Here is a 14,549-nt window from a genome sequence, read left to right as displayed (position 1 = left end):
CTGATCTTCCCATCCGTCCCTCTGGGATCAGCATTTTCCTTAGCCAGGGGTGGTTCGGTGAATTCAAGCCTTATTGGATACCTGACCTGTCAGTTCTGACCCAGGAATTTGGGGTTCATCGCAGCACACTGGAGGCAAATGCAGGGTTGGGGGCATGAGTGAAAATCATGCGGAAGGCTTGAATTTGGGGTATTGGGAAGGAGATGCCTGGAGGGAATGGCTTCAAAGCCATAGCTCCAAGAGCAGGTTTGCAGCAGACACATTATCATAGGGAAATGACACTGCTTAGCCAATACTGTTGTTTTGCCCTAGCACGGGGGCTGCGGAGTTCTTAAGTGCTACATTTTAACACCAGGCTGACTGCACAGTACGCTACTGCAGATTAACTATGCAGCATGATTTTGTCATTGTAATAACATCTAATAGATGCTAAAAGCATCCTTCTTTGGCATGAAAATATTTATGGGTATTCCCTTACTAAGCGGGCTTATCAGCAAGAACTGCATGAATGGAATATTATCCAATTTGTCTGATCATTCCTACCCAGACATCTTTCATGCTTTGCAAATAATAATGGTCAGAGAACCCTGGAAGGCAGGATTGCATGGAAACCTCACTCCTCAGTTGGTAAAATGAGTCACCAGGAGGACCCCTGGTGTCAGTAGCCAAGGTATGAGGGGATACCCTGGCTACTTGCCCTGTGGAGTTTCTTTAGTACTTGCTTTTGGGCCTGTTTTATGTGTCAGCATTAGCCAAGCATCTGCTAAGCCTCTCTGAGAGGAGAGAGTTGTCTCTTCCAACTGAAAGAGCTTTCCAATTTCTCTATCCCTTTTCCAAACTGACTCCATCACATGGCAATTATGCAAAAGGTGTTTAATTTGAAAATGTTTCTCTTCTCTTTGTTTGGAAGTGTCCTCAGCCATGTACCAGCTGTGGCAGAGCCATTTTCAGAAGTTTATAGCCCTGTAATGAGCTGGTTTAGTGCCTGTTGCTGGAAGGGGTTATTCAGTGAGTGATTATCTCTGACTGCTGCGCTGTTCTGTAGCAGGGTTTGGCTCTCTGATGGTGCCCCTCAGCCACAGGGGTGAGGGGAAAGGGAAACATGGCTGCAGCAGCATTTCCAGTGTCCGGTTCCCCTGTAGTGTTCAGCGAAGCTAGACACTGGAGGACCAGGAGGTTTGAGGTTGCCCTCTGTCCTGCCCTTGGGGGGGGTGACCAGGTGGCAGTGGCAAGTTATTGGCATGAAAGCTGTGTAACCTATGGCCTCTCTGCTTCGTGTCTGGACCCAGACTGAGTGTCTATGGAGATTTAAGAAAATTAGTATTGCCAGCTCCAGACTCAAACCCAAACCTATGCCCTGCAGAACTCTTTCCCCCTGAACTTTGTATCTCAGTACCTCCTCTAGTCCCAGAGAAAGGCAGACTGTCTTTACCTCCTCGTTCCTGTCCTGTCTACTTTGCCTCACTCCTCTACAAAATAGTACTTCCTTCCCACTGGAGGTGTTTTCTCCATGGAGCTCCCCTGCTTTCTGCTACTCTTGGGCTTGCTCCTGCTCTCTGATGCTTGTTTGGAGTAGAATTTATTACAATATCAATAATGTGACTTGTATACAAGGTCTAGCACTGCCACATGCAAGCGCTCTGTGTAAATCATCAGCATCGGCACCCTGGTAATTGCCCTGTAAACCGAAAGGAATTATTTTGCTGTCTGCAGCAACAAAATTTTCTCTTCTACCTGTGCAAATGGGTATTGCTGACATATACACTAATCATACTTCTGCTCCTACATGCACTTGTACCTCCACCTCTCTCACACACAAACACACAGCTTCTACATCACACATAGGCACTGCCACGTGCATGCAGAGCACACCTCTGCTTTTACCCACACACGTTACTCTGCACACTGACACGCGTGGGGGCGGGCACTCTCAGACACGTATAGTCTTTGTAGGTGTTAGCTGAAACACACACTCACCTTTCCATCCCATTCACTCCTGCTTAGATATCCTCACATAGACCAAAGCTTTACCTCACAAGAGCTCAGAAACAAATGCTGCAGGCAATCCCATCACCCCTATGCTCACTTCTGTACCCTTAATTGTCCACTACACTGTCCCTGTATATATCTGTGCTGTCAGCTTCATGTCATCTTTCCCACAGTTTGCAACACATAAACATACATATTCATTTGTAGCCTCTAATGCAGGGCCCAACCCTGCTCCCTTCTGCAGGTATCTTGTCCCTGCAGACATGCCCCAGCCTCTCCCCTTCGCCTGGTCCCCTGCCAGCACTCATCTGCACACATCCACACGCACATACCTGCACACCCTCTTTGTGGATTCCTCCTCCACCTGCCTCTTTTATTTTCTCCTGGCACCTCTCCCATTTCCCCCTCCCTCGCTCTTTGCCATCTCTAATCACTTTCTGACTCCCATTCTAGTGCTGTGAAATTGTCAACCCCAGGCAGTGGCTTTCATGCCGTCTTGTGATAAATCTAGTTTATCCCAAATTACGAGGTTTTGCACAATTCATTTAAAGCTGAATGCACCCGCCCCATTTTTCTGCAGAATCCATTCCCTTCAACTCTCATCTTCTTCACTACACTCCCAAGTCAAATCTCCAGATGAAGTACAAGCAGAACAAGAATATCCTGCCTTTCTTTTGTGCTTCCCCTTTAAAGGATCCCAGAACCATATATACAACAGAGCAGCTGCCTACATCTGTGTCTGAATACAGTGGCAGGGGGGCTGTATCAAAGTGAGGTTGGCAGAGACCCAATGAAGCTGAAGGGGAATGTGCTTCCCTCCTCATCCTCCAACTGACCCATCTCTCAGGTTTAGCTTGCCTTGGTCAGTCCCTCAGCACGCTGTTGGAGTGTGGTTACTGGGCCTGAGCTGAGTGTGCTGGTTTTGGTAACTACCACTACCCCCGCTGTGGTTCCCTGAAGGTTTCCACGCGAGTGCTACCCCAGACACTCTTCAGCAACCCCTCTGCAGGGAAGTGCGTGTGTGTGACATGAATGGGAGGCTTCTGCAACACCTCTGAGTGGTGCTGCAGGGAGGAGGGCAAGAGCTGGTTTCTTTGCAAAGCGTGGCTGGGCAACGTGATGCACAGCCGGCCCTGGCTGTGGCAGTACGTACTGCCTCTGTTATCTGGGAAGAATCCAGCAAAACCAGCACTCGTAGGCAGCAAAGTGACACCCTTCTTCCCCTTGCCAGTCACAAACTTGAATAGGTTGCTGCCTGCCCAAAGGATACAGTGATTTAGCAAGAAATGGGAGCAAGCCTCATCTCATTCCTGGGGCAAAAAGCCAAAGCATGGTGTGTTTGCATGATGGGGGAGACTGATACCATTTACAGGGACTGCCAGCCAAGCTGACCAGAGGACAGGTCCAATTCACAGCTGTGCTAGACTTGTGCCAAGAGCGGGCAGAGCTGTGGCAGCAGTGGCTGAGTCGCCCAGACACCACATCCTGACTGCTAAGGGAGTTTCTTCATGGGCCAAATGAAATAAGGGCTCCATAGTGCCTCACCTCTTGGCTAAAACCAAGGTATGGAGCAGTGAGTGCCAAGCACAGGACATAGAAATACATCTTCTCAGACCAGGATTGAGAGCAGCAAACTCGGTTCCCATGGTTACGGAGCAGCTACCCATCAGGCCCCATCTCACATCACTAACTCTGCCACTTAATTAACTGGCTGCTCGTTATTTCCTGAAATGAACTCCTCCATCCTCCTGCTTGCCTGAAATTCGGCTCTCAGATGCTTTCCACAGAGCAGCCCATCTGGCTCTAGCATCCTGTGTTTCATTTAAAACTCACCTATCACTCAGCAAGGATTAGAAAGAGCTGGAGACAAGCCCCAGGACTGAGGGTCAGCTCCAAAGGGAAGTTTTTCCTTAGGAACATCAGCCATGTTCAGCTAAGATGAGGTAAATAGGATCACACCAACACAGCTCGGCAGGGAGCTGTGTCTTTTTATTTTCAATGCCCTCGGCATCTGTATCGCTGTAGACTTCTGCTAGCTAAAGGTCACTGGGCCCTGTCCTTCTATTATCTGCACAGAAATATACATTAAAGGGTCATACCAGGATGAACTGGAGGGAGGGTTATAATTAGTTATGTTCATAAAATATTACTCTAGTATGGGCTCATATTTACATTGCTTTCTCAAAAGACTGGGTTCACATTGCTGAGATCTAGAAGCACCAGGCTTGGTGTTTAGTGTTCTGAACCACCCCTCATGGAGGAAGAGTTTGAGAGAGACCTGCCGCGTTTACGTGGGGATCCTATGTCTCCCATGGAGGATGGGGGGAGCAGCCCCATGCCACGGGGTGAGGGAGGGAAAGGATATTGTCCAAGGCATGAGAGGAGGAAGGTTTTCTGTTTTCTCAACAAGGGAGGACACTAATCCTACCTGTTCTCTGTTTCCTATGCCTTTGCCCCTTGAATCTAACATTTCCTCCTTCAGCCGCAGTCCTTGAAAACCAGCCTTTCCTGCATGGCTGTTAACATTTCTCCCTGACCCTTAATCTCTCTGCTGCTGCCTCACATTAGCATCTCCCTATCTGAGGATGAACAAATCCACACAAAAAACAGGGGTTTAAAGACCTTGTTGTCAATAGAGAGCCAAATACTGGCACGCTCTGCCCTGCAGAAAATTGCTTTGTGAAGCTCTCGCTGCAGTGCACGGTGCTCTTCGAGAGCTGCTTTGTTCAGCTGCAAAATCTAACAGGGGCTCAACTGCAGAAGGTGAAGAGTGACCAGGGTGGGATAGCTGGCTTGTAGGCTTAGGTCTCATATGCATGTAAAGATGAGACTACCACAGGTTGCGGCAGTCCAATGACCCATAAAGGCACAGCTCTAGGACCTATGGAAACAAAGGGCAAAAGGGGCAAGTGCTGAATTAGGGTCAGTAGTATTTGAGAGGTGGGCTGAGATCAGAGTGTGGAGGTTGCCTTCCTCCGGGAGAGGATGCTCCTGGACTGTGAAGGCTGCTTGTTCGCCCCCACTGGATGGTGGGGGGTCTCTTATTTTATAGGGTGAGAGAACCTGTGTGAAAGGCAGTGAGGCTGGGGGTGAAGATGAGGTCAGACAGCATTATTAGAACCCTGATCTCCTTACCAGTTTGTCAGTGTAGGGAGAGGGCTCGGTGGCTGCCATGTCATAGTACGGAGTCTGCAAAGGGATTTTCTGGATTTCTTCCTCGTGTTTCATGTTGTCTAAGTGAACAACCTGTAATAGAGGAGAGAGAAGAGGGATGAGAAGAGCAAGTACTATCCTTCGTCACAGTTTGGGGCAACATCGACTTCAGGTGATACCACCACAAGATAACACCATGAAGGGCAGTGCATCTTACCTTCTCCCTTGGTCCTGCCATATTTCTTGCCTCCTGTTCTCTGTCTGTCTTTCTCACACCACTCATGACATTCAAGATGGTGAGGATGCTGAAAAGTCCTCACACCTAAGAGCCCAGCTGAACACCATCTCATTTGGAATTCAATCCCCATGAAAGGGAGTAAGCAGGTTCCAAATTATAGCTTTCAACTAGTGCCAGTCTTTGGGAATTCTGGGCAGACAAGTCCTTACTTTCTGCCCCTCAAACTTAGGCCACAGAATTCTTTGCTCTTGCAAACCTTGTTTTCCAACATTTAGGCACTGTGGACACTGCTTGGAATCAGTTTTCCTTGCCAGAGGAAGGAACTTGCAGCTGGGCTGGGGACGCATACCTGGATGTCTTCTGCAGTCAGGTGGCTTTTCATCTCCTGTTTCCTCTTTGGTGGAGGGGCAGGTTTGTGGGATGGAGGCAAGTCAATTCTGCAGATAAAGAAGTGGTTGCTGATTAGAGAGCAAGAAAAAGGGGTCTGCTTGCTTTGATGTGTTGTAACAAGCCGGATCCTGCATGCGCCAAAGATTTGATTGTGTTTGTCACTGCACTGCCAATATAATCATATAGATTATTCTCAGTACCCCCCCCATGCCCTCTTTCTCACCCCAATTAGAATTGTTAATAGAAATAAACTCCCTCCTAGCATTCTGTTCATAATTCCAAGCAAATCCCCATGTCGGATTGCAGATCCCGAGGGTACAGCTGGGATACCTGTCTCCCAGCACTGTTTTGGAATGGCTCCAAATCTTCCCATGGGAGGTGGCTTATTTTATGGCTGTAGGGTACCAGAAAGTGTCTGGCAGTGGTCACTGCAAATCAACAATGTAATGTCAGCCCCAATTTGGTAGCTTATCTGGAATGGTACCCCTGCCACAGGCTTCCCAGTAGGAGTCTGAATCTTCCTCATAGACGTGTTATACCATGCAGGGGCTTTCATCCCTGACCCCCAGTCAGGGGATCAGCTTTTGCCCCAGAGCATAAGGATTGGCAGCCATTATAATCCTAGCCTAGAGACTGTCTCTGCACATTCTGTTCATATGCACAGATGTGTCTAATCCTTTTACAAAACTTATTAAAACCCTGATCCACTAATTAGCCGGGTCCCCCTCCCTTCTCTCTGTACAAACTTCACCAGATCTTCTGATAGAGATGGGTGACTTTCCTTGGCAACTCAATGGATTCCAGCATGGGGCCAGAGTGTATGGGTAAGGGGGAGAGTAAAATGGGTCCCCGAGGCTCTGCAAAACATTGACTCCAAAGAAAAGAAGTGCTATTAACTTCTGGAGGCATTGGAGTGGGCTCCACAATAGAGGCAGCACCTCTGCAGACTAGGGCACCATTGTGTTTCTATTCTCAGCTAAAGTGGCTCTTTCCTCTGCCTGCATGGAGGGCCATTGTGGGAAGTGGATTGTCTGAATGCATCTGTATCGTAGGGCCAATGCTGTTGATGCAATTTCACCTTGTGGTGCTATTTTTTTGTTTGTGTTCCTTTCTGTCTCTCCTCCTACTTTCTCCGGTTCTTCTCCCTCCCTCACCCGCTATCCTCCAATGCCCTCTCTCAAATGGGATTAAATGGAGCACAAAATGTGGCCAAGATGTAACAACAATGAGTTGGGGGGTTGTGGAAGATAAAAGCAACTTCTAGCCTTTGGGCTTTTCATGTGTCCCCTTTGAGGTGGGAAGGAAGCGGGGGGTGCTCTTGTGAAAAGGCAGTGACAAGATAGAGGTTTTCAGGAAGAGGCCAGGGTAAATATTTCTGCAGAGGGTTCTGCTCATGCTGCACAGGCTGAACTCCACACCACCAAATTCCCTGCCTGGGATCTGTGCTGCACGGTGTAGGGCAGAGCAAAGCAAGTACCTGTCAAAGAGGAGCCCCTCAGGGGTCCCCTCTCCCTACTCTCGTATTGCCAGAGTTCATGTCTTCAGGCTGGCACCATATGTACCAAACTGGAATGCTGAGTGGATGTGAAACCTTTCTGGACTCTTTGGGATACATTCAGAGGTGCTCAGGGTCTACCAGAGACCCCTCTCTGGTGACAGAATGTGATTCAGTCTAAATCAGGAACCTGAAGCCATTTCTCTGAAAAAGGAAGAATAGGATCCTCTCCAACCACTGGAGGTGAGGGGCACTGAGCAGCTGCACCAAGTCCAAGGATATGCTACAGCAAAAGCAGCATCTGGGTGAGCATCATTGTGCTTCAGTTTCCACTTAAGGCTTGCGATAAAAGTTCAAAAATAGGAGAGAGCAGGATGGAAAGCACTAGGGGCCCCAAGGAAGGGAAGAGAGTCAGACGAGCGAGCCAGAGGGAGGCAGACAGGACGAAATGGCAGGAAAAATGGTTTGCTGCCGAGCTGTTCTGGTGTGCAGATAGCAGAAAGGCCAGCAGTGCTCTCTGTCTGCTGCCCCATCCAATAGCACCTGTACCATCAGTGTGCTGTACTTCTGCAAGCATGGGGCTACTTACAGGTCATTGTCCGTTTCAGTGCGGTTCTTTTGTTGCCGCCTGTAGACAATAATTACGGTGACAGCCACGCCGATGATGAGAGCTGCTGCAATGACTCCTCCCACGATCCCAATAATGCCTCCTGGGGCACCCTGAGGTAGTGGCTTATCTGCAACACACAGGGAAGCACAGGAGGGAGGGTTAGAGCATCAGGCAACACAACTGGTAAGGCACAAAGGCCAGTAGAACCAGGGACTCCAGGAGCAAAGATGCCAACGTGCTCTGAAATTGTCTCAGGTAACCATGTGCAGGCATCTTCATGGGGGGACACAGGTCATACTGAAACATAGCAGTCGGAGCTCAAGAGGAACAGGAATCTGTGGCTACAATTGCAGCCCAGTGTGTCTTCAAGAGCTAACCGCTTTCTTACTCTATTCTGCAATTTCCCCTTAAATCAGGTGGCTATTCCTGGATCCGTTTTTCTGCCTTTGTTCTGTCCTCAAAGAAAGAAGGGTTTAGGGAATAAAGGTGCCTCCAAGCAGTCACCTCATGTGGTGCAGAGGGACTCATGTGGACCTGCTACTTGATATTATTTAACTATCTGGAAAGCCTTCTGCAGGGCTTTGTCACAGTGTCTTCACTGAATTCCTGGTGCTGTTGAAATTAAGGAGACCTTTGCTATTAACGTAGGTCTTAGAAGAGCCAAGGACCAGTGCTCAATTTATTGAGGTGGAGCAAAGGTATGTGCAGCCCTAAACCTTACAAAAAAGATGCCCTTAGTGTAGGATTTAGGGGTGAGGGGGAGATATATCATATCTTGCATTTCATCTCCTGTTTGCTCCATGGCTGGAGAGCTCTGTGACCTGGGCCAGCTCCTCGGTGACTAACGCGGACCTCATTCAAAGGAAACCTATCCCACGGGCCTGATAGGAAAGCGCTTTGAAACGTATGATAAAAGGATTTAATTTGCTCTACCTTCCAACCTAATTAAACTTGAAAACTAGCTAATTGGTACTTTGTACTTACAGCTCCGGCAGTGATGAAAGAAGGAGATAATTGGAATGGAGGAAGAAGGAGGAGGAGGAGAAGGAAAAGAAATTCAGGGGAGGGGAGCGAGGCAGGAATGAGGGAACAAGGTGCTTTGTAGAACTTGTCTGTCACACCTAATTTTTGTACTTTTCTTAACGCACTGGCTACTGGCTGCTCATGGAGACCAGATACTGGACTATATGGACCTTATTCTGCAACAGTTATGGGTTTGGGTATCATAGTGGTAGCCAGTATCTCCACTAAACTACCCATCCCCAAGGCCTCAAAATTATACCCACTTTACATGTGTGCATGGTTATGAAATATATGCACACATTCCCAAACCACATAGGACAACTTCTACAGGACTTTTCAGGGTGAAAATCTGCCACTTACTCCCACCTTACATCCATGGATTCAGCACTTGCTCAGCTCGAAGGCTGGGCTCCCTGAAATCCTGCGTACCAGGTACAATTGCAGAACTGACTGCGCTGAATCGTTGCCAACAGCCTATTCCCAGATCTCACCTCACAGTCAGCCTTCTTCACCTTTCAAATTTGCTGCTGTCATCCAGGAGTGAACTGAGGTGTATAAACATTTCCCAGGGAAATCCCCTCTCTGGTCAATACCAACAAATTGCACAGCAGAGAAGTGGCATATTTACTGTATCAGTACAAAACACTTGAACTCCCTGCACCATGCTAAGATGTTGCTACCAATGAAGAATTTGTCCTGGGAATTGTCTTGACGCTGATCCCCCACCCCTTTCCATGCAAACCTGGTTTTCTCTTGCCTCGCAAGGACACCTCAGAGCCTCCATCAGTCAGCATCCCACACCCCGCCTTCCCCTGTTCCTTAATTAAGAGCTCAGAGCTGTGTGTCTTCGAGTGGCAGGATGCCGTAGTCATCAGAACGTGAGGCTCTGCTCCCCACTGTCCTCAGCAGTGGCAGTCACTTTTCTTTCTCTTCCCTTCTCCATAAGCCACATTATCTTGTAAATAATATTTCTGCCTTGAGACAGCTCACTTACAGCCATGCCCAGGCAGACAGCTGACATGTTGCAATCCAAACCCCCGGACAGCATTAGAGATTGTGGCAGGGACGGCGACTGTAAAGAATCTTCCAGTCACTTTGGCTGGGGCATTTCCGTGATGAATTGGCCCCTAATGGCTCTCTGGATGGCAGGTAGCGAGCAGAGAACATCAGCCTCCTGCTACTGCTGTAAATCAGTAGGTGTCTATATGTGTGTGGGGAAGGGGGGCAGAAGGAGAAAGAGGGAAAGGAAAATAAATAAATAAAGCGAAAATTAATCTCCAGGAACTTGAACAGGGCTGTATAATAATGGAAAGGGGCCAGGAAACTTTAAAGAGGGGAAAATGCAGCCATCAGTTAGCAGAAGAGAGAGAGGTAACTACAGGGCACTGGGTAAAGACAGTAAGGAGAAGAGGGAAAGAATGAAGGAGCACAAGGAGTAATGCAGATGCTTTGGGGTGTCTATCAGAGTACTTCCTTCTTTCCGAGCTCTCAAGACTATGGTGTGAACATCCCAATGTTGGTACCCACCCCAGCTACCTAAGACTGGGCTGTGTGGCAATGCAGTGTTTCCACAGAATGGCAAGTACCAAACAATGATACAATCCTATGAAAACAAGCCCTGCCCCTGCATCTGCAGGTCTCTTTCCTGAGGACAGGCTGAGCTATCCTACAAAAGCGTTAGTCACATCTTTGCAGGAGTCCAGCTAGGAAGCTGTGAAAGGCAACAGGGATAATTGCTGACAATAAAAGGAAGCACCAGGAGACAAGGAAGAAAAATGAGAGATGAAGGTCCTGAGAGAGCAAGAAAGTGCAGAGGAGAGGAGAAGAAAATGGGAAGAGGAAGAGAGAGACCTTCCTTTCTGCTGCATCTTCCTTCTTTATCCCCCCCTCCCCCTCCCCGCTGCACGCTTTAAAACCTTCTTTCATTTCATCTGCATCCCCAGCTGTTTATTTCCTCAATCTCCCCTTTCCTGGGGAAGAGCTGTGGCTAGTACAGTTTGCAGGGCTCACCTGCAACCCAGTCCATTTCCTTCTCTCCTCTGTGTTCATTGCCTCTTTAATAGGTAAAGTCAGAGACACCAACAGGGCTTTTTTGGAGGGCAGGGTGGCTGCAAGAAGGGGTGTTGTAAGTCAAATAGGAGGATACTGGGAAAGCCTCAGGAGAAGATGATAAGAACTGGCAGATGAGGATTCAGTTACATTGACAGGGCTTTTGGGCAGCCCTAGGAAGATGTTTGCAAGGCTTGTGAATCAGGATCAGAATAAATTGGCAGGACAGCTCAGGGGCCTCCAGAGTGGAGTGGGAAAAGGCTTTGCCAATTAAGAATGCAAAACCCCTTGCTCTGTGTCACGCTCGAATAATTTAAGACTCTCCAAAAAGTTTGTGTGAAGCAGTTGGCAGTGAGGCAGGTACCAGAGAACCCAAAGGGGCTGAATGAACAGCTCAGTCTTATCTGGATGTCTAAGGGCTGCTGGGAACTCCTCGTTCCTGCTAGAAACTGAATTAATTCACAGTATTACAATTAAGGAGAAAAGAAGGACACCCCACCCCCAGTCTCTTTCAGAGCAGTTTCGTTCATTACTTTGTTCTCCTGCAGCTCTTCTGGAGATGGAAGCAGACACAGGGAAGGAAGAAAAGTGGTTATCTATCCATAAATCATCCTTCCCAGTCACCTGATGGTGTGTGCGTCTGGGCTTCCAAAAGTAACCAGTAACAGACGAAGATCTTTCTACCAACCAGATAAATTAAAACATTTTGTGAGGTGCTGATAGTGTAATTCACCAGGCCCAATGCTCAGTTAAATCACATCCAGCAGTCCAATGCTGCCAGTCGTTCACATCTCCCAAACAAGTGAAGAATGTCCGCTAGACAAGAATGTCTATCCTGGAGAAATGCATCAGGCACAATCACAGTGCACAACTGATGCACAACATAGTTTCATAGCACTGGCTGTGAAAAAACCCTTGTCCAAACAGCCACAGGGCTGATGGCTCTGTCCGTATGGACAGACCCGTGGCTCAGATTTACTGCAGACAGCCATGGTAGCATTTCAAAGCAGAGAGACAAACGGACAGAGCTGTCCACACGCGCTATGCCCACGGGGTGAAATAGTGCAGCTGCAGAGCGCAATAGTAAAAAACAATAGAGGAACAATGAAGGCTTTGGAGAACCAGCTTGCAGGAGAGCAAGAGAGATGTTCCCAAAGGGAATTTGAAGTGAGGCAAAGATGGATAAAATGGAAAGCTTCCAGAGAAGGGTATGCCAGAGCGGAGGAAATGACTCACTTGCTCTTGGTATGGGGGGAGTGATGTGGAGGACTTTGCGAAAGGAAAGAAGAGACAGCGTCTGTCACACTTTTGGAAATAAGGTCTCTTCCCTTAAAGCTACCTGTGTGGCTGGGACATTTGCATCATGAAGCAGCCTCGCTGTTCTTGGGATCGAGACTTGAGAGTGGGATAAGTTAACATCCCCACCAAGGGTCTACACCTGTCTGGGTTTGATTTTTTTATGTAAAGCTGGGATCAGCCAGATAATTCTGCACTTGCTGCAGTATATGCACAGTGACATCCAGCCTGAGCAGGTGGGGAGGAGCAGATCTGTGGAATGGAGTCCTGCATGAATTGCAAAGACAGGTGTGGGTGGGATGGAGGTGCTGGCAGGCAGGAAGGCTTCGTTTGGATGAGAGGGCTGGGTCTCACACCGGTACTGTCTTCTTTCTATCCTGATTGTCTGCCATGTATTCAGTTACCCCAGGGAGAGCCTGAGCCCCACCCAATTGCTGATGCACTAACCTGCATCCCCCAGGTAAATCTGGAAGCTGCGCCAGTCTCTGGGCCCAGTTTACTGCAGCTCTGAGTGAAGCTAGTTTGCTCAGAGCGAGCTGCACACACTTCTGTCTTTGCCTCCCCCTAACTTCAACCTGACCCTTCAGTGTTTTGCAGAAAACCAGCATAACAACATGCAACACCTCTGATAAGCCATTTGCTCAAATATCTGCCTGCATCTGTAACCAATTGCAAAGTAGGGTTCCCTTTCCATTTATCACCTCTCCACACAAAACAAATCCCCATCTATTTCATGGCTGGCTAGCCAAGGCACTCAGCAATGTGCTGCCTTGCTCAGACACATTACAAATCAATGGGAAGGAATTGTGATTCTTCTCCTTTCTTTATGCTGGCAGTTTTGAAGCTCTTCTTGCTGCCAGCCTTGCTAGAGTTAATGTTACCTTGGTACTCAACTGCATCCCTGTTCACAGGCGTATACAGCCTGCATGTTTAAAGCAGCCTGTCCCGGTACAGTGCCAGCTCAAAGTAAGCCTGTCTGTGACCTGGATTGTCACCCTGATTCAGTGCAAGGAGTTAGCACTTGCTGGACTCCTTCTGCCTGCTGAACCTTTGAGCAAGACAATGAGATCAGATGATGCATATTTATAATACACCCCACCTGACACATTCCAGGGAGCCTGAGACACGGCAAGTTCACAGAGCTAAATTAAACTGAGTTGAAAAGCTTGGCAGAACAAATACATCTTCAGTTTGGTTTTAAAGACAAGAGCAGGATTGGCTAATTTGAGACACGCTCCAATAGCATACACACCCCCAGGCACAAGCTGGTTCAGAGCCTCATGAAGCCTTGTGTTTGCAAAGGGTTAATGAAATGCTGTTCCCAGGAGAGCCAGAGACACGAGCTGGTAAAGCTGATGGGCCAAAGGGTAGGATAAACAGCAGGGCTTGCAAGTCACTGGAGATTTTAAAGGGATCTTAAGTCTGAAGGAGGAGAGGTGGGTTAGGTCTCTTGGGGGGCAGTTGCCTTCACTGTGTGTATTAAGTGAATCCCATGCAGGGACAGCTAAGCATCCAGAGGATAAAAGGGATTAAGAAAGGAAAGACACTGCTTGGAAAGCTGAGCCACTGGCACTGGACCATTAGTGTGTGAGGTTGAAGTGCCATCCTGCCCCTCAGCAGCAGCATTTCCTTCATCTGTCAGAGCTGGGTCCAAAATCTTCATGCCCTTTCCTTTTGTCCTGGCCTGAAGTGGAGAGGAGAAGGGGAACACAGTATCTCAGTCTCCTCCCACCTAAGCCCCTCTCAGACCTTGCTTCAGCTCAGATCCTTGCCTAACTGCAGGTGGAGGTGACCAGGCTGCAAGAAACACTAGTGAAAACACTTCACAGTGAGGAAAATCTGTCCCTGTGCAAACACAAATCAATGTTCCATGGTCAATTTGCGGTTTGCAGCACCACTTAACCCCTGCAGTATCCAGAACCAGCTCTGTTAGGAGTGCTGTTCATTTGGTGACATATGGTGAGAGAAAAAGGGGGAGTTAGACCTTAGCATGGGGAAGAGGAGCAATTTGGTTAGCAAAGGTGGCTGGCAGGGTTTTCTGAGCCGAAGGAGTGTCTGCACTTCACTTGGTGACAAAAGCATAGCAAAAGCAGAGCTGATCCAGCAGGTCTCCCCATCCCTGCCTCCCAGAGACTCATCCAGATACAGAATGACCTCAGGACTTCTCTTGCTAGCAAGAGAAGTTGCTTCTGGTTTTGTGTCACCTCAGGAGCTGGCGATTCAGCCAGCCAAACAAAGGTTGAACACCAAAATGAAAGCAGAGCTGCTCTTCTGCCTCTATGCCCTGATAGAAGGAATTTTAAAGG

The 14,549-nt window shown here is 48.3% G+C and overlaps 1 protein-coding gene across 2 annotated transcripts in view; it reads right to left on the bottom strand.

The window, feature by feature from the left end:
- NECTIN1 (nectin cell adhesion molecule 1) overlaps positions 1-14,549 on the bottom strand; it is a 104,325-nt gene that overhangs the window by 8,563 nt on the left and 81,213 nt on the right. For both annotated transcript variants that reach the window (XM_075035055.1, XM_075035057.1), the window contains exons 6-8: positions 7,855-8,002; positions 5,730-5,817; positions 5,125-5,235 (exon numbers count right to left, since the gene is read on the bottom strand). In XM_075035055.1, coding sequence (XP_074891156.1) covers positions 5,125-5,235; positions 5,730-5,817; positions 7,855-8,002 — 347 coding nt within the window. The remainder of the gene's footprint in view (positions 1-5,124; positions 5,236-5,729; positions 5,818-7,854; positions 8,003-14,549) is intronic.

Source organism: Buteo buteo, chromosome 9 (genome assembly GCF_964188355.1).
Source record: "Buteo buteo chromosome 9, bButBut1.hap1.1, whole genome shotgun sequence".
NCBI lineage: Eukaryota > Metazoa > Chordata > Aves > Accipitriformes > Accipitridae > Buteo > Buteo buteo.
This window is presented reverse-complemented; position numbering and strand designations above follow the sequence as displayed.